General features: G+C 49.4%; 9 protein-coding genes across 9 annotated transcripts; 5 read left to right on the forward strand and 4 right to left on the reverse strand.

Moving 5' to 3' along the window:
* Positions 1-348: 348 nt before the first annotated feature.
* EURHEDRAFT_515246 (putative RNA export mediator Gle1) lies at positions 349-1,973 on the forward strand (the record flags this gene model as incomplete). Its single annotated transcript, XM_040786350.1, has 2 exons — positions 349-1,155; positions 1,206-1,973. The coding sequence occupies 2 exons, from the start codon at positions 349-351 to the stop codon at positions 1,971-1,973; spliced, it is 1,575 nt and encodes a 524-aa protein (XP_040639061.1).
* A 1,165-nt stretch (positions 1,974-3,138) lies between these two features.
* Positions 3,139-4,704, forward strand: EURHEDRAFT_402566 (F-box protein; the record flags this gene model as incomplete). The annotated part of the gene is made up of 1 exon (XM_040780149.1): positions 3,139-4,704. The coding sequence occupies one exon, from the start codon at positions 3,139-3,141 to the stop codon at positions 4,702-4,704; it is 1,566 nt and encodes a 521-aa protein (XP_040639062.1).
* Positions 4,705-5,190: 486 nt separating this feature from the next.
* Positions 5,191-11,908, reverse strand: EURHEDRAFT_515247 (putative myosin class II heavy chain (MHC); the record flags this gene model as incomplete). Its single annotated transcript, XM_040786351.1, has 4 exons — positions 5,191-5,280; positions 5,323-8,329; positions 8,387-11,802; positions 11,882-11,908. 4 exons carry the CDS (start codon positions 11,906-11,908, stop codon positions 5,191-5,193), a joined length of 6,540 nt encoding a protein of 2,179 aa, XP_040639063.1.
* A 798-nt stretch (positions 11,909-12,706) lies between these two features.
* bgt1 (1,3-beta-glucanosyltransferase Bgt1) lies at positions 12,707-14,411 on the reverse strand. The gene is made up of 4 exons (XM_040781838.1): positions 13,860-14,411; positions 13,537-13,794; positions 13,314-13,474; positions 12,707-13,250 (listed from the first exon to the last, which is right to left on the reverse strand). Exons 1-4 carry the CDS (start codon positions 14,126-14,128, stop codon positions 13,012-13,014), a joined length of 927 nt encoding a protein of 308 aa, XP_040639064.1. The 5' UTR covers positions 14,129-14,411; the 3' UTR covers positions 12,707-13,011.
* A 687-nt stretch (positions 14,412-15,098) lies between these two features.
* On the reverse strand, positions 15,099-15,685 carry EURHEDRAFT_455748 (SANT/Myb-like DNA-binding domain-containing protein; the record flags this gene model as incomplete). Its single annotated transcript, XM_040784295.1, has 2 exons — positions 15,099-15,317; positions 15,410-15,685. Coding segments are annotated over 2 exons (495 nt in total), but the record flags the coding sequence as incomplete, so codon positions are not given.
* A 755-nt stretch (positions 15,686-16,440) lies between these two features.
* Positions 16,441-17,829, forward strand: EURHEDRAFT_412193 (emp24/gp25L/p24 family protein). The gene is made up of 4 exons (XM_040781839.1): positions 16,441-16,889; positions 16,996-17,200; positions 17,274-17,461; positions 17,523-17,829. The coding sequence occupies exons 1-4, from the start codon at positions 16,692-16,694 to the stop codon at positions 17,538-17,540; spliced, it is 609 nt and encodes a 202-aa protein (XP_040639066.1). The 5' UTR covers positions 16,441-16,691; the 3' UTR covers positions 17,541-17,829.
* A 35-nt stretch (positions 17,830-17,864) lies between these two features.
* On the forward strand, positions 17,865-18,842 carry EURHEDRAFT_412194 (uncharacterized protein). Its single transcript, XM_040781840.1, has 2 exons — positions 17,865-18,171; positions 18,239-18,842. Exons 1-2 carry the CDS (start codon positions 18,007-18,009, stop codon positions 18,641-18,643), a joined length of 570 nt encoding a protein of 189 aa, XP_040639067.1. The 5' UTR covers positions 17,865-18,006; the 3' UTR covers positions 18,644-18,842.
* Positions 18,730-19,638, reverse strand: EURHEDRAFT_499984 (DUF3237 domain-containing protein; the record flags this gene model as incomplete). Its single annotated transcript, XM_040785731.1, has 6 exons — positions 19,578-19,638; positions 19,409-19,457; positions 19,203-19,342; positions 18,975-19,090; positions 18,909-18,928; positions 18,730-18,852 (listed from the first exon to the last, which is right to left on the reverse strand). Exons 1-6 carry the CDS (start codon positions 19,631-19,633, stop codon positions 18,730-18,732), a joined length of 504 nt encoding a protein of 167 aa, XP_040639068.1. The 5' UTR covers positions 19,634-19,638.
* A 737-nt stretch (positions 19,639-20,375) lies between these two features.
* EURHEDRAFT_455587 (endopolyphosphatase) lies at positions 20,376-22,372 on the forward strand (the record flags this gene model as incomplete). The annotated part of the gene is made up of 2 exons (XM_040784284.1): positions 20,376-20,541; positions 20,613-22,372. The coding sequence occupies 2 exons, from the start codon at positions 20,376-20,378 to the stop codon at positions 22,370-22,372; spliced, it is 1,926 nt and encodes a 641-aa protein (XP_040639069.1).
* Positions 22,373-23,388: the final 1,016 nt, after the last annotated feature.

Below are 23,388 nucleotides of genomic sequence, written 5' to 3' on the forward strand. Positions count from 1 at the left end.
CGCCAGTGGCTGACTTTGATAAGACGTGAAATAGGACAGCCCACACAGTCTATTATATTTAGCCTAAGTCCATCCGATATCGACCCGTCGCCAATCCCCTGCCCAAATTGTCCTGTCGCGTCACTCGTGGAGTCACAAACGGCCCGCCTTGTCTTCCATATTCGTGATCCGATTCAATATCGCCTAGGCGCCATGGTTACCAACTAGCCGAGCTTGACTGATAAACAAAAACTCCACGAACACTATACGATTTCAAGTCCCTGCCTCCTGACACCGTTTCCCATACCCGCGTCTTACCGAATCGACCGTGACTCTTATCTACGCCCGATAAAACAGCAATAATTCACAATGGGTAAACAAGTCAACTACCCTCGGCAGTTGGACAGTCCATCAAAACAGCTTATGCTGGACCTTGTCAAAGACCTGGAGGAGCTCCGGCTCCACAATTCCGAGTTAAAAAAGGTCAAGGCATACGAGCGGAGATCCTTCTACGAGACCCTCGACCGCATCGACCACGAACGCGAAATACAACACAATGCCGCCATCGATCGTGTCGCCGCGCTCCAGGGTCAGAGACGGGAGGAAGCCGAGGAAACTCTCAGGGATCACTTACGGGCCGAGCAGGAGGAACGTCGCCGAAAAGAAGAGGAGGCACGTCGGGAGAAAGAACGGCTAGAAAAGGAAAAGGCGGAAATATTACGGCGCGAGCAAGAGGAGGCCGCGCGAAAAGAGGCGGAACGAAAAGCGCAAGAGGAGGCGAAGAAGAAGGCTGCGGAAGAGACAGAGAGGGCACGCAGGACCGCGCAGGAGAAACAGGAACAAAAACAACGGGAACAGCAGGAGGAGGAAAAACGCAAGCACGAGGCTGAAGCCAAGAAGGCAGAACAAGATGCCGCCCAACACCAAGAGAATGCTCAACGACAGAAGCAAGCAGAGAAACAGAGACAGATGGGTGGTGGTCGTCAAACTGCCGAGGAGAATAAAGCACAGCTTCGCTACGTGGAATTACACCAGCATCTAAAGTCATTCCGTCAATACCTGAAGGAGCAGGCAAAGGCCAGCCCGGCTGTGAAGCAGTGCATGGGAGACATGCGCCGGTCTATCAAGAAGTCGGTTGGTCAACTGCGTGAGGGCAAGGGAGCCAACAAGACTCAGGTAAAATTGATCAATCTCTTTGAAATGAGTAGTGACTGACGCGTTTATAGCTCCAAGAAATCAAGGGCACACTGGAGAAGGCCGCTGCTATCCCAGGGCCGTCTTTGGACATTCGCCAATTCCTTGCGTTTCCGCCAGAAAACATTGCCAATTCCGATGGTATTACCGTACCAGCTCTTTTGATCTACGGCCTGAACATCTTTTCCAAAGCTTTAATCTCGTCCCTCATCACCGAAGCATCCATTAACCAGGGCCATGCTGAACCGATTGGCATCGTGGCGGCCCAGATCTTCTCCCAGGATGCGTTCATTTACAATGGATGTCACTTGGTTGATATCTTATGGGCGAAATATCGTGTAGCATGTCCAGCTTTATGGGGATTTTACGGGGATGAGAGGACAGAATCCGGACGACGAGCAGTAGGGTGGAAGAAAGAAGGAGATGGGACATTCGTCTCTGAACAGGGTCATACCGACCGAATGACAGCGTTAGGGGCTGGTTACGCCGCTCTTACTCTCCGCAATTTCGGCAAAACGCCGCGCAAGAACCCATTTCCTAACCAGATGTTCTGGTATTCAATGCATAAGATTCTGTCGATTCCTGTGGAGCACCTACAGGAAACACATATTTCTCTCCTGGCAGCTATGCTGCGTTCATCTGCGGAGAGAATCGTGGGCTTTTTCGGACATGTGGGTCTTGTGCTGATGAGGAGGGCGATTGTCGATATACCCAACACTCTTCCTCGTAAAAGCATGAGTGTCAACCAGTTGAAGCTTCTAAAAGACCTTTACAGTCGGGAGAAGAATATCATTATATGATGCGGACCGGTCATAGTATTAGCATTCGATGGACAGAAACCTCTATCTTTACCGCGCTTAGCTGCTGGCTTTTGCTTCAATGCCCTGGACCCTCAATTGGCGGATGGGCATTTTACATGCCTCGCTCAGGGTCGACAAGCAGGCTGGCTCGAGCACTCCCGCTTGGAAAGAGTCATGTTACGATGATGAGTTTGATTAGAATATCCTGTTTGGCATACTGGGTTTGAGTTTGGTTGCTTATGCATACGGAGTACATACTTTGATGGTCTTTCTAAGTTGGCCGTTTAGGAGGCCACCAGGTACATTGGAAGGGTATTTAATACCACTGCATTTATCAAATTCCATCAAATTCCGAACCGTCTTCCGAGTCTTCAACTAGCAAACCTTGATCGGGATCCCTGATCTCCGATCTACGGCCGAGGATCGCCCACTCTTATCTCCAACCACATCATAAAATTATCGCGCACCTTTTATTCTAGAAACACTTACCGTGATAAATTCCCGAACACCGCTGATTCACGATCGTGCAACGCAACGGATGGGTCATCGTTGGTCAACGGCGTGGGTCCGGTTCATCCACGGAAAGAACCATGAATCGTACGGATTGAATTTTTTTCGGGCGGGTCTATATGCATAGTTTTCTGCACTGATATTGTAGGATATCGCACCACAGCATTACACCTTACTCCTTATTCCATGCACAGTACTCCGTACAGCATATCGCATATAAACTAATAAGGATATCGGCACCGGATAGCCGAACTGCCCTGCCCGATCAGGATGCAAGTTCCGACGGGATAGATAAAGGGATTAAGAATAAAGGAATTAAGCATCCCGACCGGCCGGAGACTAATGACGTGCTCCACCGGCTTACCGTGGCGCCGTTTCGGTGCCGTTTGCCGGTGTTTATTAGAAAGAAAAAAAGAAAAGAAAAGGGAAGGAAAAAAAAAAAAAAGAAAAAGAAAGAGGACCTTTAGGGTTTTATATAGGGCCTCCCTGGTTGATTTCATTCCTGAATCTTTTGGCTCTGGTTTGTGAACCTTACTGCAGATTGATGTCATTCAATCCCCGAAATATAAGGAAGCCATCTCATCTACATACTCTTTTTTACCAGAATACCCATAAGGATCCTTGAACAGTGGTGAAATTGTGGCCGTGTAGGAGAATGGCATTACCCCTCCCAACAGAACTCATCCAATCCATCCTTCACTTCACAGATACAGAAACATACCACTCGGCGCGATTCACCTCTCGTCACTGGTACAATGCCGCATCGACACCTTACATGCTCCGCAAAGCGCTCGAGCAAACACCAACGCTCCTACCAGCATTAAACTCCCTATCCGAAACAAACTGGAACACGCTCTTTAACCAGGTCTCGCAACTGAACCTCTTCGAGTACCGATTACGATGCCTCAAGACGATATCCAAGGGTGATTTACCACAGGGAAGCACAGCATCTACACCATTAGCCACATCGCATGATGGCAAGAAAATAGTGGTACTGAAAGGCTCCCAAATAACCATCCACGATCATAATGATGAAGAGAAATACGAACTCACACTCTCCCAATCCCTCTATCCCCTCTGGACAAGTGTCTGCCGCGCACTACTTGAAGGTGGCGCCGGCTACGGCGCAAACCAGGGCTACGCGCGACACCGGCTTGCCGTTTCTTCGCGATCTGGTCTAGTTGCCGTGGGACTGGGGAAAACGATTCAGATATACAATTACCGGGATCCTGGATCTCCTGTTGAATATGTGTTAGGTCAGACGGAGACGGTTTTTAGTTCATCTTCGCCTGCGCCTGGGCCGAATTACAGGGAGACAGATGGTGTGGTGGAGTCGCTGGAGTTTGTGGATGGTGATGGGGACATGCTTCTTCGCGTGGGGATTGGGAAGGAATCGAATCCGAATCGAACGTATCGGGTGCGGTATCTGGGTGATCCGTCTCGTTCGAGCCAGCAGCAGCCGTCTCTCTACTACTGGCGCCAGAATCTCAACCGGGTATATCTCGACTCGGTAGCATTGGCTACCATTCTGCCAAATAACGACTACAAAACTGCGCTCAACGGTATCCATCTTCTTCCACAATCACCATCAACAACATCACGCTCTTTCATCGCAGCACTCAAAACACAAGATGTCCAAGGCTACTGCATAGCAACTGTCATACCATCCTCATCACCACTACCAGACGACGAAGAGCAACAGATAATAATATCTCACCACCTACCTTCAAAAACCAACTATCTCACACCATCGACTCACTCACCAACGTCCAAAGCAAGGAACACTTCCGATCCCATCAACATCTCGCTGATGGACCAAACGCTAAATGATAAAGCTGTCGTTACCCAAAATCTTCTTACCGCGACTACAGACCGCTGGGATAGTGTCCATCTTCCCGCTGTTACTGCGAGGAACCCGTTGATATCTGTTTCGGATGATGGACAGTTACTTGTTGTTTATGAGCAGGGAGGGGGGCATTCGTTTCGGTATATGGCTGGTGGGGGGTTGTATGTTTTTAGTCTTGATGATTCTATCACCAGGACAGGTGGTAGTGGAGAGGCCAAAATGGTACAGCCGTGGCCATATTTATTAGATATTGTTGACGTTGACGTTGATGGTTTGAAGGTTGCTAAGTCCGAGACTGGAAATGGGACGAATGGTTACACCGTGACCGCAACAGCGTTAAATGGACAGTGGGTGGTGAAATGGTGTTTGGGTTGATTTATCATTCTCAGCATTTAAACTTTAAGCTAGCATTGATGGCGTTAGACTACTTCATCATAATAACTAATATGATCGCTTACCACTGCGTTCCCACATCATCGGGACAAAGTAGAGTGATTATGTCCAATTAGGGTATCGTATAAAGTATCTCACCACCCGACAGACAAGTCTCGATAGCTTCAACATGCATGTGTGTGCGTCTGCTGCCCTGCCATAACCAGTAAAACAAACAGAAAAGAATGTGGATTAAATTAACAACGGGGTTCAGGGTTAAGGATTGATGATTGTACAGTTAAACTCGTATGTAAATGTAAACAATTGGTCCACAAAATCAACAGGGTGGTATCAGGGAAGTCAGATGAGAAAAAAAAAATCATATATGTGTACAGAAAACAGGAAAGATCGTAAATCACACTACCATGACAAATGCCCAAATGTTCAAACAAATTCAAAAGGAAAAATAAAAGGGAAATTAATCGGAGATTAGTCGGAAATTATCTCCGGCCCAAATGGCTCAGACACAGCTTCAGGCATAGGCTCAAGCCCGTCCTCCGTTCCCATAGTCTCAGTAGTCTCCAAAGTTATCGTGGTCGTATCCTTGGGCGACGCAGAAACTATCTCATCCGCCATGCTCTCCGCTTCTCCGTCCTCTGGGAACGGCTCATCGTGCTCGTAAGTGGTTGATTCGGCATCCTGATCATAACTCGACCGTCGAAGGAGCGGCGGAGTCTTAGGCGGTTCTTGCAAGCCATCATGGCGCCCAGAGAGCGGTCGTGGCGTCGGGTTGAACGATCTCATCGGACGACTTTCCGATGTGCGTCGCGACCCGGATTGGAGAAGTGCGTTTGCTCTGGGAGACTGGCGAGCGTTGGATCCCGGGGGTGTCAGGAGTCCCGAGAAGAAGTTGCTGGCGTTGCTTGGCTTGGACGGTGTCTGGTCTGTAGCGGAGTTTTCTCTTGTACGGCGCCAGCTACCCCAGGCAGCTGCTGCGGCCAAGGGGAGATTACGCGGCGATGCAGCCAGCTCGGTAATGGAGAGAGATGGGAAGCTCTGGCCTGTCATAGCGCGCTCTCGCTCCTGCAGCTGCATTTGCAAGTTGGCTCTCAGGCGGATAGCAGCGTCGCGTACAGCGTGCTGGTTGAAAGAGGGCTTCGACACGGTGTTGATGATGTCCTGGAGGTCGTCAAGTCTGACACCAAGCAGCTCACGAAGCCAGGTGATCTCCGCGTCCCTCTCCTTGAGCTTGTTGGGTGCTTCCTTGTCAACGGAGCCAACTTCTTGCTCGAGCTCGTCGATGCGCGACTCCCGCTGCTGCAATTGGTCCTGGAGAACAAGAATCGACTCACGCAAAGCCTGAGGAGAGATCTTCTCAGGAACGTCAGATCCCTTAGCAGGAGGCAAAGATTGCGAGTCTGATGCGCCAGGGCTGACCTTGGCAGTCTGCGCTGCTTCAGCAGCCGCACGAGCAGCAGACTTGGCAATCTCCAGCTTCTCCTCAAGGTGGCTGACGCGGTCCTGAAGGTGTCGCGCCTTGTCCTCCGACAGAGCCAACCGCTCAGACATGTAAGACTCCTGTCTCACTTTGTCCTCCGAGTTGTTGTGCATAGCACGAACGTGGCGCTCACGAAGGTCGTTGAGAACACGTTCATGCGCCTTGCGCTGATCATCGAGAGCCAGCTCCTTGGATGCCAAGGCCTCGGCCTTGGCTTCGTTGGCTGCCTCCAGCAGCATCTCGTAGCTTTCGCGTGCGGTGTCAGCATCCATTCTAATGTTTTCCTGTTGGCTCTGAAGACGGATAATCTGCGCTTCCAATTCGGCACGGACGATATTGACTTGGCTGTTGGCGGCTTCCAGATCTGTTTCGAGAGAAGTCCTAGTGCGTTGGATCTCCATACGGCTGCTCTCGCGGGCTTCGTTGAATTCGCGTTCAAAGTGAACCGCCTTGGATTCTAGGCTGTGGTTCTCCAGTCTCAGGTTACCAACCAGCTCCTCCAGACGCGCGTTCTCCTGTTGCGACTGTCCAAAGATGAACTTTAGCTTAGCCGCTTCGCGCTCCTGCTGCTCAAGCTCGCTGATATCAACCTCAAGCTTCTCGCGCAGCTTAAGCTCTCGACTATACGCAGCCCGCAATTCATTGTTTCCAGCAACGTAGGCTTCCTCCTTGCGTCGCCAGTTCGCCTGGTCGCGAGTAATGTCACGGGTGACGTTGACCATTTCCCCCTGCAGATAGTCGAACTTGTCGCTGAGGTTCTGACGGATACTTATGCCGTCGCCAAGGCGAATCTGCAAGTGCTCGATAGTCTCGTGAAGCTTCTTGTTCTCTTCATTCGTTCGTTCCAGTTCAGCCTGCTGCCTCTCGTTCTCCCGCTTGTAATGCTCGCTTGAGACACGATGTTCGTCAATAGTGCCTTGAAGGGTGATGTTCTTGGATGAGATTTCGGCCAGGGTAAGCCTGAGCGACTCACGCTCCTGGGAAAGAGAATCAGACCGCGACTGGATGTTTTCGAAGTAAGGGATCTTCTCTTCCTTGAACTGGAGGAAGCGAGTCTCGGCAGATTCGGCAGCTTCACTATGTCGGGCAGCATCCTCCTCAGCGACCTTCAAGAGCCTCTGAAGCTCAGCTATAGAGTCTTGGCCTTCACGACGCATCTTGTATTCCTGCTCGGCCCGTTCATCCGCAAGACGCAGCATGTTCTTGAGACCATCGATCTGAAGCATAAGGCTGTCAGCTCCAATCTCCTCAGCATCAGAAGGACGCGAGTTCTGCATCTGGAGCTGCGAAGAGACAACCTCCTGGATCATGTTCTTCAAGTTCGCAGCTGGGTCTTGAGACAGCTTCTCGGAGGTGAGTTCTCGTAACTCGGCAAAGCTCTGCTTAAGTTGCAAAAGTTCGATAGTAGCGGGAGAGTCCACCTCCTGGGGAGGAGCATGAGCCGCCAATGCTTCCTGGATGACATTCTTCAGCTTGTCGAGTCTTCGGTCTTTCTGTTGCTGCATAGGAGACTTTGGTCTGACCGACGAATTGTCCTCATACTCGTCATCCTCGTCATCAGCATCGCTGTCTTCGCCGGTAGCAGAGGTGCTTTGCAGCGTCCATTTGTTCTGAGCTCCCGAAGCAATAGATGTCACAGATTGCTGGATAACACCCAAGGCCCGCTCAAGCGGAGACAAACGCTCCTCAACAGCAGAACCAACAAGGTCATTGATGCGACGATCAAAGAATCTACTCCGGTTCAGCAACTTGTCATCTTCGCCCGAGGAAATAATATCGTCCCAGTCGCTGATACGATCATTGTCGTGTAGCAATTGCCGAACAGGCGAAGTAATGGTACCAATCATGCTCTTGGAAGGAGTAACAGAGAGCTGGGACCGAGACTCGAAGTCGAGCTTGGGAATATCCAGTGTACCCCGTCCAGGACTGGGGCTTGGGGCTTCGCTCCTGATCTCGGCTGGCACATGTCGCTTCTCTTTCGATGGTCCGGCAACGGGCTCCGGCAGCTTTCTCTTAGGTTGAGGGGTATTTATTCTCTCGATACCAACATCAGAGTCATCGTTCAGCTGCTCCATAATAGCATTAAGCTCATCCTCGTCAGGCGACTCTTCGCTTGAGGTGTACTGCGGTCTAGGAGCTTTGGCTTCTTGTGGCTGGTCCTTCTCAGCTGGCTCCGGACGAGGAGGCTCAGGAGGCAACGGCTTCTCCTTGGGCGAAGCTGAAGGGTCTTCAACGGCGTAACGGGAAGACATCAATCCATTGGCAGGCTTCTCAGGGACGCTAGGAGACTTTTCATTCGAAGGAGGCACGAACTCAGGCACAGCGGGCTTGAATTCGAAGGACTTCGCAGCTGCTGAAAGGAACTTATTCTTCAGTGTGTCGGTAGAAGATTTCTCAGCGCCCTTGTCCTGTTCTTTAGGAGCAGGAGTTGGTGCCTTCTCTACCGGTGGCTGCTCAGCAGCCTTTTCGGGACCTTGCTCTGGCGCTTGGTGCCGCACCGGTGATCCTGATGTCTCAGCCTGTTCCCTACCCTCCGCAGGCGCCCATGTTGAAGCCTCACTAACTGGCGTGTCCTTCCGTTCAGCAGCAGCCAGACTCTCCTTGCTAGGTGCTATGTTTCCTTTGCCATCTGTCTGCTTGTGGGGTGCAGTCAAGTCCTGGGAAGCCTTGGCATTGTTTGTATCCGTCAAAGCACGGGTTGGCACGCTGAGCTGCTCTTCCCCATCAGAAGGCTGGTCACCACGGCGCGCACGCTTGTTGCGGTCTGCAGGACCTGGTTGGGCATTCGCGTTTTCTCCCTCAACCCCCTTGTTCTTTTCCTTATGTTCGCTCTCGTCTGGCCGCACAATGGGAATTGCTTTGGACTTCTTGGCGGGTGTCGAGACATCCGAGATATCCCCAAAGATTTTGGTTGTCTCTCCAGATGGTTGTCCAGAGCTTGCAACGCCGCCAGGATTGAACGCAGGAGCATCGACGTTGAATGAAGCGGAGGAGAATTTGAATTCGTCGGGGCCAGCACTCTTCTGGGAATTAACTCCAGGGGGGTTGAACGTGGGAGCTGTGACATTGTAGGAGGCTGTAGGAGGCATAGCACCCTGGACACCCTGGCCAGTGCCAAAGGTGAACAAAGAGGGATCCACCCCTTGGAACTGGAAAGCATTGTCTTGGAAACCGAAGTTCTGGGACGCAAAAGTACCCATAGGATCAAATTCCTTGGCTTCCACGTTGAATGTCGACGATGACAGCTTCGAGCGATGCGATTCCATACTTGGTTTCGACTCATGCCAGGCGATGTCGTTTGCGAGGGGGCCGTGACCGTGAGGTGCACCGGAAAGACTTGGGTTAGTATCGATATCAGAGCCATCATGATGGTTATACCCATGGTATTGATTAGGATCAGCCTCCGGCATAGCCCATTTAGAGTGCAGCAATCCAGAATTCTTAAAACCATCACGACCTGCATCCCGGTCATCCTCCTCTAGTTGCCGTTCGATCGACCTCTCCAGGTGGTAGTCGGAATGGTTGATCTGATCTAAGCCCTTCTGAAGTGTCTCGCTGAGGTTCTGACCACGGCTATGGCCGCGAGGCGTAGGATGGGCAATCTCCACATTAGATGCATGGAAATGATCTGGTTGCTCAGTAGGGGTCTGGGCCCGAGGCAATGGTTGTCCTTGATTATCGAAGGATTCTTTGCCATTCAACCCTGGGTGGAAAGGACCCTGATCATTCAAAGGCGAAACAGGCGACAACATAGATGACAAGTTGGGTAAAGTGCCAGGTATAGCTCCTGCCTGGCGGGCGTTCAAGAAACTTTGAGGGGTAAAAGAGCCCTGGGCAGGAGGCGTGGGCTGGAATGGCAGAGGATATCCGGCAAGGAGATTTTGGTCGACCCCCAAAAAAGGTGTTTGTACACTGAATTGCGAAGCAGGAGATGCTAGAGCGCCGATTCCATTAGGCGTATTCGTCGACTGATTCAATTGCGGAGAGAAGGGGTGCGGTACAGCGAGCGGGTTGCCGGCCGCCGATGCTGTCGGGATGGGTGGTGACGCGATTAAACCAGGGAAAGGAGCCATCTGACCCATGGCAGCAGATGCTGGTGAAACGGACGGTTGCGCTTCTTCCTCATCGCCCAGCGATACACCAAGAGCTCGCAACTTCTCCTCTTGGAGGAAATTGACATAGGAATCCCATACAGCCTTATCTGGAAACCGGACTCCATACTCCCCAGTTGTCCATTCTCCCTGTACGTCTGTGGGGTCGGGGAAGACAGGTCGACTTGAGCCTCCAAGCTCCATGGCCGCAGTATCATACTGATCATTCAGATTAGAGATAGTGAATCCACTGTTGTCGTATCCTTCTTCTTCCCACTTCCTCAGCCGTTGCTCAACATCCTCAGGGCGCATCAGACGATGCCCCGATTCTTCAGAACCTCTCTTGTCTTCCAGCGGAAGTGCAATGATACACGCTTTCCCCCGCCAAGGAATCTTCTTTTTGGTTCGTTGCAACGTCGAGGTGCCAGTTCTACTTAAGACTGGTGGTTTGGGAGCATCTGGTCGGGGGTTGCTTGCGTATTTCTGAACATTTTCAGCATTACTAGATGCTAATTGTGGTGTCCTGTCAATTGGTTCCTCTGCAGGCGGTGGTGGCAGTGGCTTCTCGACGGGCGAGGCTACTTTGTTTGCCTCCGATTCGGTTGGAGGCAGAGTTTCTGTGTTGTCCATGGCGATCGGCTGCGGATCTTTATCGTATGCAAACCCCCAAAAGTCCTCCTGCTTGAGCGTCTCCGTCCGCTTGTGGATATAGTCCTTGATTTTTTGACGGGCCGTACTAGTAGTACTGTTAGTACTGCTCTCGCCTTGGCCGATGCCTTTCTTCCTGCTCGCAAAATCGGCTAGTGTTGGCGTCCTTAAAAGTTCCTCGTCGCGACTGTCTTCTTCCAGACCCAACCAATCGTCGTCTGCAAAATGGTTTTGCGCTGTAAAGAACGATGGAGCCTCGCTGCCTGAGTCGTCGCTAAGCCAATTGCTCCGCTCTGTTCTGGGCTGGCCCGAGAGGTACTGGTTGATCCAATCTTGAGTGAAGTCCTTGATCGACTTTCCTCCTTTCCTGCCGAACAGATCTCGTCCCGGAGAACGGTCCAGGATGCCACTGTATAGGTTCCTGGCAGAGCTTTCTCCGCCGGACGGTCTCAAAAATCCGTTATTGCTATTGCTATTATTATTATTATTATTGTCGCTGCTCGGTTCAATCTCTTGAAATATACCACTGGGCATCGAGGTCGGGGAACTAGCTCCCGATTCACGATCGACACCAGCGTTTTGACTCTGACTAAAAGTCAATGATAGCGTGCGAGGGCTAGGTACAGCATACGGGGAACCCCAAGCGGTGGTATAGTAGACACTGCTTTCCGGTCTTCGGTTTTCCGGGGACGAATTCAACGACTCCCCGGTGCTGCGATATCTTGCGAGATTTGGGAAAGTAGGCGGGTTCGGGGTTATAGTGTGTCTCCGGAGACGTTCCAGGGGACCAGGCGACCCGCCAGTCGAGAGATTCGACACACCTGGTGATGTGGAGAGCGATGCGAATGGGGCCGACAGATATGACTCGTCACGGGGAAAGGAAGTATGGGCGATGGGTGGATGCGGCGACGGTGAAGACGCCGATGTAACGGAAGGAACGGACGGGTATAGATCTGAAGGCGCAGAACATGGTTCGTTTAGTGACTGAAGGGTCTGGTAGTTTTTTGCTTTCATTTGGAAATCGGCGTAGTCAATGCAATGGCAGTGAAGCAGAGAGCGAATAGAACAGATCAAGTGGGGGAGAGCACAAGAATATCAAGTGTCACCACAGAAAAATAGAATAGAATAAGAATAAAAAAGCCACCGTGGAACAAGAATTGGGTTTATAGCAACTGCATATTCAAATCATCGCATGCACACACTCAAACATACCGTCGTCCGTGTCGACTCCTGCAGCAAGCACTTGCTTGCCGCTCCGCTTATCGTCCAGAATGATGAAGCATGGAAAGGCGAACCGTTTCGAAGGAAGACCACCTTGCAGCCCAGCCAATGATCGGCAAACCGGGTAGGAAAGAGGAGGGAGAGGAGGGCTTATAGGAGGTAGAGAGAGGAAATCAAAAAACGATGGCCGAGGCGGTGATAAGAGAGACGAGATTCGGAGAGGAAACGCAGAAGCGAAATGCTAGTCGAGATGAGGATGATCACAGACGCCTAGGGCATGGGGCAACGTGGACCATGGCGCGCCGTTAGTGAGATAGAGGGAAAGGAACGAAAGAGAAAGAGTTGGCTTTGAGATTGAGATTCTCCGAAGTCTAAGGACAACGTGAAGAGAGTTGAGTCCGAGGCCAATCAATAATAACTTAGGGGGTAAAGAGTAATTTACGTATACAAGTACGATACTTGTACAGACCGCCATCTCCGTATTCTACAAGTATATAGCTACGAATTAAGATAGTACTTCTATCCAATTCTTACATTTAATCAAATTAACGACAATTGGACTCGACCCCAGATAATATCTAATCAGCGAGTAAACAATACTACTGTTATCCTTGGGAGCGCGCGCTGCTGTCCGGTCCGTGTCGCCGTTCAGGGGTAAATATGAGCTGAACCATGGATGCGTTAGCCATTACCGTACCGTACGCCATTCGCTTATATAAGCCTTCCAACTCGGTGGTAATTATCCAGATGGACGAAATTACTTTTGATTCCTATCCAATCCCATATGGTACAAGAAGCGAACATTATCAGACAACTTTTTTTTACAGTAGTCATCAAACGCCGATGCGGGGTTTAGTTCTTCGGGCACGAGATGTCAAACTTGAGCTTGCGGTCCGCAGTGAACAGACCCCAGTGAGTCTCGTCCATCATCTGGCCGTTGTCACCCTTGCTCAAGGGCTTCCACGACTCATCGAACGCCTCAAAATAGAAGACATCCACACCCCAGGCGAGCATACCGCAGACACCCTCCTTCCAGTACTGCTCAGCGTTCTTAGTGCCGGCCTTGGCAGCACCGTAGTCCGAACCGCCATCTAGTGCCAGTCAGTTAGCCCGATTCATTGCTTTGGGAGTCCATTGATATAGAGTATCCTTACCAGTAGGCCAGCCGGTTTCGCCGTTACCAAAGCGGATGTTCTTCGCGTTGTCACCAGCAGCCTGCTGAATGTGCTCCATGGCCTGCGACATATCCGAGAAATAGGTCTTCGGGGCGCTGTCAATAGCCGTGTTCTGCCAGTATGCAAAACCGTTGGCAAGACTGTCAAACATCGAACGTTAGCTGATAGGTCCAGTCATACCCAGTCTCGTCCGTCGTCTTACACATAGTTCACGCCACCCTGGAGAATGGGGTCAGCAGTGCCGTCATTGAGCTTGTTCCAGCTTTCGACAAATCCAACGCTCAGGTCGGGGAACTCCTTCTGGACCTGCTGGATGCGGTTTAAGAGTTGTTCGGCAGTCAAACCACCCCGGTAGAGAACCTCAGAGCCAACGGTGATCGCACGAACGGTATCCTCGTTTCCGTGCACGCTCGACTTGAGGGCATCGAAGTCTTCGTTGAACGACTGGTCATAGTCGGGCCTGAATTACGAGAGAATGCATTAGTCTAATCACACTGCAAATAGATAATCGGACGAAAGGCATACCAGACACCCAACACAACCTTGAAACCCTTTTCCTTCGCAGCAGGAATGATGTTCTTGGCGGTGTCACAGTTGCTAGCGGAGTACGTGCGGACAAGCGTTGTCACGCTCTTAATAGCATCAAAATCGGCCTTGTAGTCGGAGGTCGCCTTGCAGCTTCCATCGGCGTTCTGGTTACCCAGCGCCAGACCCAGCAGACCACGGCCATCATTGCTAGTGGCGGCAGCCGGCAAAGCCGCCAGCAAAACGGGAAGGAGACCGGAAACACGCATTATGTTTTGATAAGATAACGAGGTAGAGAGCGGACGGGGAAGAAAATAAGTGAGTGGACTAATATTTAAGGAAGAAGAGTACCAAGAGAGACGGCACACACAGGTATAAATAAAATGGACGAAAAAGGGAACGACAAAAGTGAGGGTTCCAGAACTTTAATAAATCAAAAAGAATGACCCGAGGAGAGCAATTGTGGAACAGACAAGCCGAGAAAGATGATGAAGTCGCCTCCTGAGATCCGCCGCCTTACAGCCAGTCCAGAACTTCCGTTCGGAGCCCTCACCCGGTTCCTGGATTCCCCCAAATAGGGAAAATGCACCCGGCGATCGGCTATTCTTGGAGCCGAATCCCACCGTACGGGACGCTGCAGGGTTCAGTTGCGTAGCCCCATATGAGACTTACAGCGCCCATTTTATCCCCCCGGTCTGGACTCTGGCATACAACAACTATGGAGTATTAGGGTCCTAATGTGGCTAATGCTACTATCCTATTTGCTATCTGATAGAACCATGATAATTCTTGTGGCTGCCCTCGTTTTATTAATAGACTAACACTAGAAAAGTAAATCTTTTTTAGAAACTTATATCCCCCTTTATGCAGGAGCATCCGAGTATCTGATGGCAAAGGGGATGACTTCTCTTCTGCTCATATTGACCAAAGTACAGCGTTATGGATACGGGGTATTGCAAGTCATGATGTCAAACTCCGGCGACGAGTACGCGCTCGTCCGAGCTCGTCCGAACCTTGGATGCTAACTGTGGGTGAACAAAAAGTGAAAAGTCCCTCGTCGGCGGACTCGGCGCTCCTTTTCTTTTGCCACCTGATTCATCGCATTGAATCGGACAAAACTTTGTGACAAGGTGCACGAACGGGGTTACGACACTGAACGAGTGCGTAAAAGATATCCACAATGCTGACAATTTCTTTCTCGGGGGTTTCTTTGGGGGAAAGGGTGCGACTCCGGAATGCTCAATTGTCGACCACCGATTTGGCTTGTTCAGGTGTGATTTTCCGCTGGGTTATATCGTTGAATCGGGTGCTGATGGCCAGCCATCGGTCTCGTTCCCATTTAGCTGCGATGTTGTGCAACATGACCACGTCCTCTAGTGAGAATTCCTCGTCGATATAATACACTTTCTTGGTCGTCGGTGGATGGGAGGAGCCGTTTTCTTCTTCTTCGTCATCAGTCTGTCAGTAAAAGACCTGTCAGTCTCCTTCTTTCTGGGGCAAGAGAAGCCAAAACACCGGGGAAACGCTCAACTTACATCTCCTGCTGTAACAAGTGGGTCGGCAAAGGAAACATGACGCTCTGGTTTGGGCTCAGGCTGGGTGGTTCTCGCAAATTTCTTCAAATGCGGGTTGCCAACGGCAATCCCGTCGGTCGAGAACACGCCATCGACTCCAAATTCGGCACTCTGGGCCCTTCCACTGCGAAGATAGTCCCAACGTTTCTTAACTTCCTCTATAGGTCTGTTCCCCAATGAGATGGACATGCGGCTCCATGGCACCCGGAAAGCAACGAGTTCTCGGAGCAGTCGGTCTTCCCTCGCTGTCCATAGACGATAACCTTGATCTATTGTGATCTCATTAGCAGCCGTTACATAACACACTTCTTGAACCAATGAGATGGCGAATTCCCACCTGTCTGGTTATTGGTAGATGCTGCGTTCAAAGCTCGGGTGGCCGTGGCTTGTTCCAAGGTGACTTCTGGTAGAACAGTACTTGCGCGCTATAGTGCATCTGTCAGGTCACTGATCAATCAGAAAAACACAATTCAGGTTACCTGATCGGCTATTATCTGGTCGCAGATGGTTTTGTTGCCTTTGAACAGGGTCTTGAAGGGGACTCTGTACTGCTTTCCGTCCACAAAGAAAACGGGCATGGCGAGTATTCTTATCTCTCAGTATCTGAAAGATCATCCAAAAAAAAAAAAAAAAAAAAAAAAAAAAAAAAAAAACACAAAATAGGGCGTTATCTGACAAAGGACGAATAAAAATGGATGAAGGTAAACGAGTGTTCTTCGAAGTGACGGTTGTTGGTCAGTGGTGGTGTCAGCTGGTGTCGAGGAAGTTCTGTGGCTTCCTTAAACAGCAGTCACGGGTTCTCACGCTGTCTGCAAAGGGACTGGAACTGAGACTTATGGACAATACGGCATTCAATGGTGAGTTAGCCTGCATTGGTATATATTAATTTCATTTTCGAGACAGCTTTGTTCGCAGCATAGTTTACATCAATCAATTTCATTAAATCTGGCTATTGCCTATATTTCAGATTATATCATTTTCAAAATATTCTTCGAGTAGTAAAGCCCATTTCGAAAGTAATGGTTAAAGTAGTGAAGTGCCCATAGTTATCACTCATAATGCCGTTGTTTGGAGTTGGTCCGAGCTTCTAATTTTCGCCCAGTGAATTCAGTGAACACCTTGCGCGTCGGATCGGAGATTCAACTACCAGTCCGCACTCAGCACTACGACTCACCCATTTCCTCACTTCAACGAGTTCTACGCACCTATAACCTCCGGAGTCGATTGAAACCGCAACGCAAGGAAATATCCATCCGCCATGCGGCTTTCCCCAGCGACCTTGCTCATCACCGCGCTGACCTGGATCACCGCCGTGGCAGCACACAACATTCAACTCCGGGCACACTCGAGGGAATGCTTTCATGAACCGTTGCATAAAGATGACCGGATGACTGTCACTTTCCAGGTCGGTGACAGGGAGTTTGGAGGTAGTGGGAACCTTGAGATTGATTTCTGGGTAAGACCGATTCCCTTTCCGATGCCCGCACCGTTATTTTGTTCTGGACGTTGTCATGACTTGGGCTGAGGTAGATACTGACGGGAATGTTTTCTGTTTACCCCAGGTCGAGGATCCGTTGAGAAACCGTCAATACTTCAAGCAGGCTGTTTCCTCCGACGACTACAGTTTCACTGCCCACGTCGACGGCAAATACATCTACTGCTTCAGCAACGAGGGTTGGACATCTAACTCCAAGGAAGTCTCTTTTAACGTGCATGGAATTGTCTACGTCCCTGAATCGGAGGCGCAGGATCCTTTGGACACTGAAGGTATGACGGAGAATTCCCCCTTCGTCCCCCGATCTGTGGGAATCGGCACTGACACTTCTTGTTCTTTCAACAGTCCGTCGACTCTCGGAGGCTTTGGCTCAGGTTAAGGATGAACAATCGTACATTGTGGTGAGAGAAAGGGTACACCGGAACACAGCGGAGAGCACCAACGCGCGAGTAAAGTGGTGGAGTATCTTCCAGCTTGCTGTGCTTATCGGAGAAGGTGTCTTCCAGGTCTGGTGGTTGAAGAGATTCTTCGAGGTTAGTCAAGGATACACCGCCTTTTTCTGGACTTGTACTGATCACTCGGTTTTGTTTGCAGGTCAAGCGGGTTGTCTAAGTTCTACGTTCGATGCTCGGAGCGAGAGTTGGTGTATTACCAGAATAGAGCGATTATACTCTACTATTTTCAAAGAGAAATACTTTCGAGCACTGTCTGCATCGGAATGATATGCTACGTGCTAGCATCGTCCTATGCGATTTTCTATTGCTCGGGAAGATGTTTAATATATGATTTTACGTACACAAGCCTCAAGGTATTAGATGAGGATGTCGCCATGGCAATATTTCTTATTTGCAAAAGCAATCGCATTATCCATTTTTCCACATTTTATTTAAAATCACATGGGTAATGGTAGTGTGTCACTTTGTACGCCCCCGCATCATTCCATCTCCGTAGGATATCCCTCGGACTAGCAACTACCGTCGCATAAAAAGCCAATGCAACCATACGAACAATCTACCAGGGAAAAAATACAATACATTGGATTGACTTCTATCAATATCTTTCAGCAACATTTCATGTGATGTCCCATTCCTCTAATTCCAGCTTCGACTCTGATTCGCATTCAAACCAAACCGACACTATATTTATTTACGACATCAACGACCCGCTCTTCCATATCTGCTGGCGAAGACAAGCATGTCAACGTTGTTTAAAAGGGGATATACAATGTAGCTGGTGTCCTATAGTATGCTTGTCTTCTTTTCCATTTTATGTGTACTGTTCACTAGAATATATAAACTAACAAAAACCAGTCGCAAACTTGCGCCCCCAACCCAAGCCACTTTCCAATCCTCTCCCCCATAAGCTCCGAAAATATCTGTCCACTCGGATACAAAGAGCGCTGGGAGCTAAGGACTTCGGGACTCGGATGCAATGTGAGTAGCATCACGTTCCTGACTACGGTTGTGACCGTTTTGTCGACGTTTATGGGCATCGGGTTGGCTTATGGGGTTGCTTGGAGCGGGAAAAGGGTTATTGGATGGTGGCGGGAGAGAGAAAGGAGGCCAGGAGGTAATACAGGCAACGGAGGATGGAGAGGGAAGTTCTTGGGGGCTCTGAGGATGATGAACCATCGTAATCGGAGGCTTAGTGATAGTGGTGACGAGGGATTAAATGAGGATCGGGAATATGAGGAGGGGAGGCCGTTGTTGGGATGAGATGCTACGCATTCAAAGCACAATATGTACTTATAAAGACACGTTTTATATTGATATCATCGACAGGTATACAAGGGTAAAGACAATCAGCTGCTCACAACCCGGCCAACCTTGTACTCGACGACAATCGGCTTGCCCTTTTCGGTCCTGAACCATCCTTGACCAACGAAGACGTGGTTTTCAAGTTCCTTGTAGCGTGCATTGTCAGTCTATAGTATCTAAATATTAGAAATAGACCAACTTGCCTCCATCGAGTTGGATTTACCTCAAAAGTGAAATGGGTAACTATGATATTAGCACTGTATCGCTATCTATGCTCATGCAGACTTACAAGAGTTCCCAAACAGTGTTGCGCCATCAGAAGCAGTATCGCCGAACACAGCCTGCTCTGCTGGTCCCATAGCGACCACATCGGTATAATTTATATAGAGGAGCTGGGAAGTCGCTCTGATAAGTTCTCTATCCTATCCGGACAACAACTCGGTACTTACCGCTCCATCGTTGGTTCTAGACAGCCAGTCAGCGCTTGGTTCAACAAATGTCTGCAACGGGTACTTACTTGAGAACGCCATGAGCGTTCAAGCGCAGATGCTGGCCATCCGGATCGGCGTGGATATAATCGTTACCAACGCCGACGAATTCTGCATCAATAGTGGGCTCAAATGCCGGGTCACTCTTCAATATGTTACCCAGCATGGGCTGTTAAACTCAGATTAAAAGTCTTGTTATAATACGTTGATATGTCGCAGGGGTGGGAAGACTGACCACAACCATCAAGTTAGCGGTTCTCGATGCACTGCCTGCAGATATATGCCTCAGTGGATTCGTCTATAGTACGTATAGCGGCTGTTTGTCTGGACCACGCGCCCACCGGTAACGGTGCATCAATAGTGACATGCATAGCATGATTAGGCGCTATCTCTTAAATCTATACGTTGGAAGACCTACCTGGACCGTGAAGGCAGGTTTGATTGAGGGGAATCCAGGCATTGTGGCTATTTTGGATCAACGACTTGCCAAATGAGTGTTCATTCTTCAATGAATATACAGTTGCTTACTCCTTATGATAAAACACTGACCCCGCATCCCGTGACAGGATTATCAGATCAGTACTCCGTACAAGTTATCCAGAATCCCTGGTGTACACTCCGTACGAGGGTATGTTATCTCAAATTTGACTACGACTCTCTTCATATCTGATAATTCCCCATATCTCGTGATTACTAGACTCCTCGCACAGACATGCGCAATATGTCCTGTACACTATAGACCAGCACAAGGTCCTTAACGGTCCGGCTAACCAGACCCTATCCCGCCGCCCACGTGCGCGCACAACGCGCTCTCACTGTCCGCAGCAACGTCTCTTGTGATTCGCGTCGATCTGGGGTTGCTGTGGCTAAGATGAGGTTATGGTCACGAGCATAAAGAGAAGAGAATAAAAGGGTTCAAGTTTCCCTGAGATTCAACGTACAGTCGCGATAAACTACTTTTTCTAGTTCGTTTGTTCTACCCCTGGAGCTGCCCCTGATTGGGCGAAATTTGATTAAATCGGAGTCCACACAACGTGCCAGTGACGTCGCTGACCAGGGTCGGTAAGTTACAGGGTTTTCTTTTTGAAGTAAATCGACTACGGGAGTGTTATTTCGTTATTTATATGCTAATAACGAGATAGACGCATCTTCCGCATGTTCGCGGGATTGATGATTGTCTGTACAACTGGCCAACAGCACCCATGATTCCAACTCTGCTGTTCTCGGGTTTCTTCTTCGCCAATGCCTTCGCCAATCCCCTTGCAGGTCACGAGCAGCAGCAGCCATTGGGTAATGGGGTCTCTTTCTCGACGGTGTATGGCGCCGGAGGGGCTCAGAGGCTAACTGGACGGTTCCTGCATATCACAGGTATGTTGCGAATGAGATGCTCTGCGCGTGAAGTGGTAATGATTTTCTGACCCTTTTCTTTCCCGCGCCAGATCCTCATCCCGATTCGCACTACAAACACGGAGCGTCGACCGACAATAATTGCCATCGAGGTCATGGATCTGCTGGATACTTTGGAGCGGAAGGAACCGATTGCGATGCCCCGTTTACCTTGATGAATGCGACTTTCCGATGGATCGAGCGAAATTTAAAGGGAAATATCGACTTTGTACTCTGGACTGGTGATTCCGCCCGCCATGACAGGGATGAAAAGATACCGCGGAAAATGGAAGAAATTATCCACCTGAATGAACTTTTGTCCCAGCAATTCGTCGATGCTTTCCAGGAGGAATTCGGCCTTTCCATCCCCGTCGTCCCGACAATTGGAAACAATGATATCATGCCGCATAACACCATGAAGGAAGGGCCGAATCGCTGGACGAAGGCGCTTGTGGACGTCTGGGACAAATTCATCCCGGAGTCTGAGCGCCATAGTTTTGTGGAGGGTGGCTGGTTCACCAGTGAAGTCATCCCTGGCAAATTATCAGTAATCAGTCTCAACACCATGTACTTTTACAGTTCCAACTCCGCTGTGGATGGATGTGACGACAAGGATGAGCCGGGATTTGAGCACATGGAGTGGCTCAGAGTCCAGCTGAAGCTGCTTCGCCAGCGCAAGATGAAGGCCATTCTGATCGGACATGTACCTCCGGCCAGGGCAGGCTCGAAACAAGGATGGGATGAAACATGTTGGCAGAAGTACACCCTGTGGCTGTATCAATATCGAGATGTCATTGTTGGGAGCGTCTATGGACATATGAATATCGACCATTTCATGTTCCAAGACAGCCACGATATCGACATTATCGATTTGGAAGGTGACAACACGGGATCTAATGATTTTTCTGTCCAATCCATGGAAAACTATCTCGAGGCCCTTCGGGGCCAATGGTCCGACATGCCATCCCCGCCATCTGGTCTTTCAATTGAGGAGTACTTGGATGAAGACTTTACAGAGACTTATGGCAATGCGTCTTGGACAGACATATCCAAGAAAAGAAAGAAGAAGAAGAAGTTCCTGAGAAAGATCGGTGGCCCTCTGGCCGAAAGGTATAGTGTCTCTTTGGTATCGCCCAGTTTGGTGCCAGAATACTTTCCTACGCTCCGCGTGATTGAATACAACATCACCGGCTTGGAAGATACGCCAACTTGGTCCGATATTCAAGAAATTACAGAAATCTCATATTCCAATGATCATGACACACCGTCCGTCTTGGAACCTGAAGACTCTCGAACGGTGGACATTGACGGGAAGAAAAAGAAGAAGACGCCAAAGTTCAAAGTACCAGAACCCCCTCCGTCTTCCGCTCTTCCGGGCCCTGGCTACTCGAATCAACCGTTGTCCTGGCTCGGATATACGCAGTATTACGCCAACCTAACGAGAATCAACGACAAAGTTGCCCTGCTGCACGACCAAAATGAGACTGAGAATGATGCAAATGCTACCGGTGTTGATGATATATTTGGCTTCGAGGTCGAGTACGATACTCGTAACGACCATATCTACCAAATGAAGGATCTTACAGTTCGCAGCTACTTCGATCTAGCTAGTCGGATTGCGAACAACATTCCGAATACCCTGACATCACCTGCTGACATAAACGAAGACGATTATGAAAGCCAAAAGAAGAAAAAGAAGAAGAAGAAGAAGAAGAAGAAGAAGAAGAATAAGAACAAGACATGGAAGACATTTCTCGATCGGGCGTTCGTCGGGTACCTGGACATTAATGATTTTGAAGAGACAGAGTCATGATTTACGTTTACTAGAATTTCGGACAGTATCTTCTATTGTAACGTATTCCACGGGCGAGTGGCGCACACGGGCGAGCGGCGCGTTTTCCCGCGACCACCAAATACTCGATTAACTACCTCCTTCAACACATTATATCTTCATTATTTCAATCATAATGCCTAAATTTCAAGAATCTAACATCCAAATGGCTATATCTGCTTATAATACGAAAAAAATCAAGTCAAAAAAGGAAGCTGCCAAGGTGTTTGGGGTATCTGAAACTACTCTTCGCGAGCGCCTCAAGGGAAGAAAACCGCACTCAGAAACACGCGCAAATAATCATATATTATCACCTATTCAAGAAGAAGTCCTTGTTAAGCAAATAATGAATGCAGACAAACATGATTTTCCAATTCATCCGGAGTTCCTATGTCAAATGGCTCAGATACTGCTTCAAAAACAGACCCCTACCTCTACTCCAAACATAGAGTCAATTGGGCATTTACTTTTGTTAGATGCCATCCACAACTACGGACACGGTTTAATCGACAAATACCATACCAGCAGGCGAAGCAGGAGGATCCAAAGATCATCAAACAATGGTTTAATATGATATTAGAGACGATTCAAGAGCATGGTATCCATGAACATGATATCTGGAATTTTGATGAGACTGACTTTGCAATGGGTCTCTGTACAACCTCTAAGGTTATTACTGCAATCGAGCGCAGTGAGCAACCACATACAGTCATCCAAGGAAACCATGAGTGGGTCACAATCATTGAATGTATAGGGTCAAATGGATGTTCAATTCCTCTGGTGGTGATCCTCAAAGGGAAGGAGCATCAAGCTTCTTGGTATCAAGGATCAGCCCTCCCTCAAGCTTGGAGGTTAGCCACAAGTCAAAATGGCTGGACTACTGATATAATGGGCTTACACTGGCTTAAAGAGGCGTTTGAGCCATATTGTTACAGACCCCTAAGGCACTAATCTCACGTGATTATGCGGGGAGTCAAGGCAGAATCATTGGACTATAA

Source organism: Aspergillus ruber (genome assembly GCF_000600275.1).
Source record: "Aspergillus ruber CBS 135680 unplaced genomic scaffold scaffold00012, whole genome shotgun sequence".
In the NCBI taxonomy this organism is placed as follows: Eukaryota; Fungi; Ascomycota; class Eurotiomycetes; order Eurotiales; family Aspergillaceae; genus Aspergillus; species Aspergillus ruber.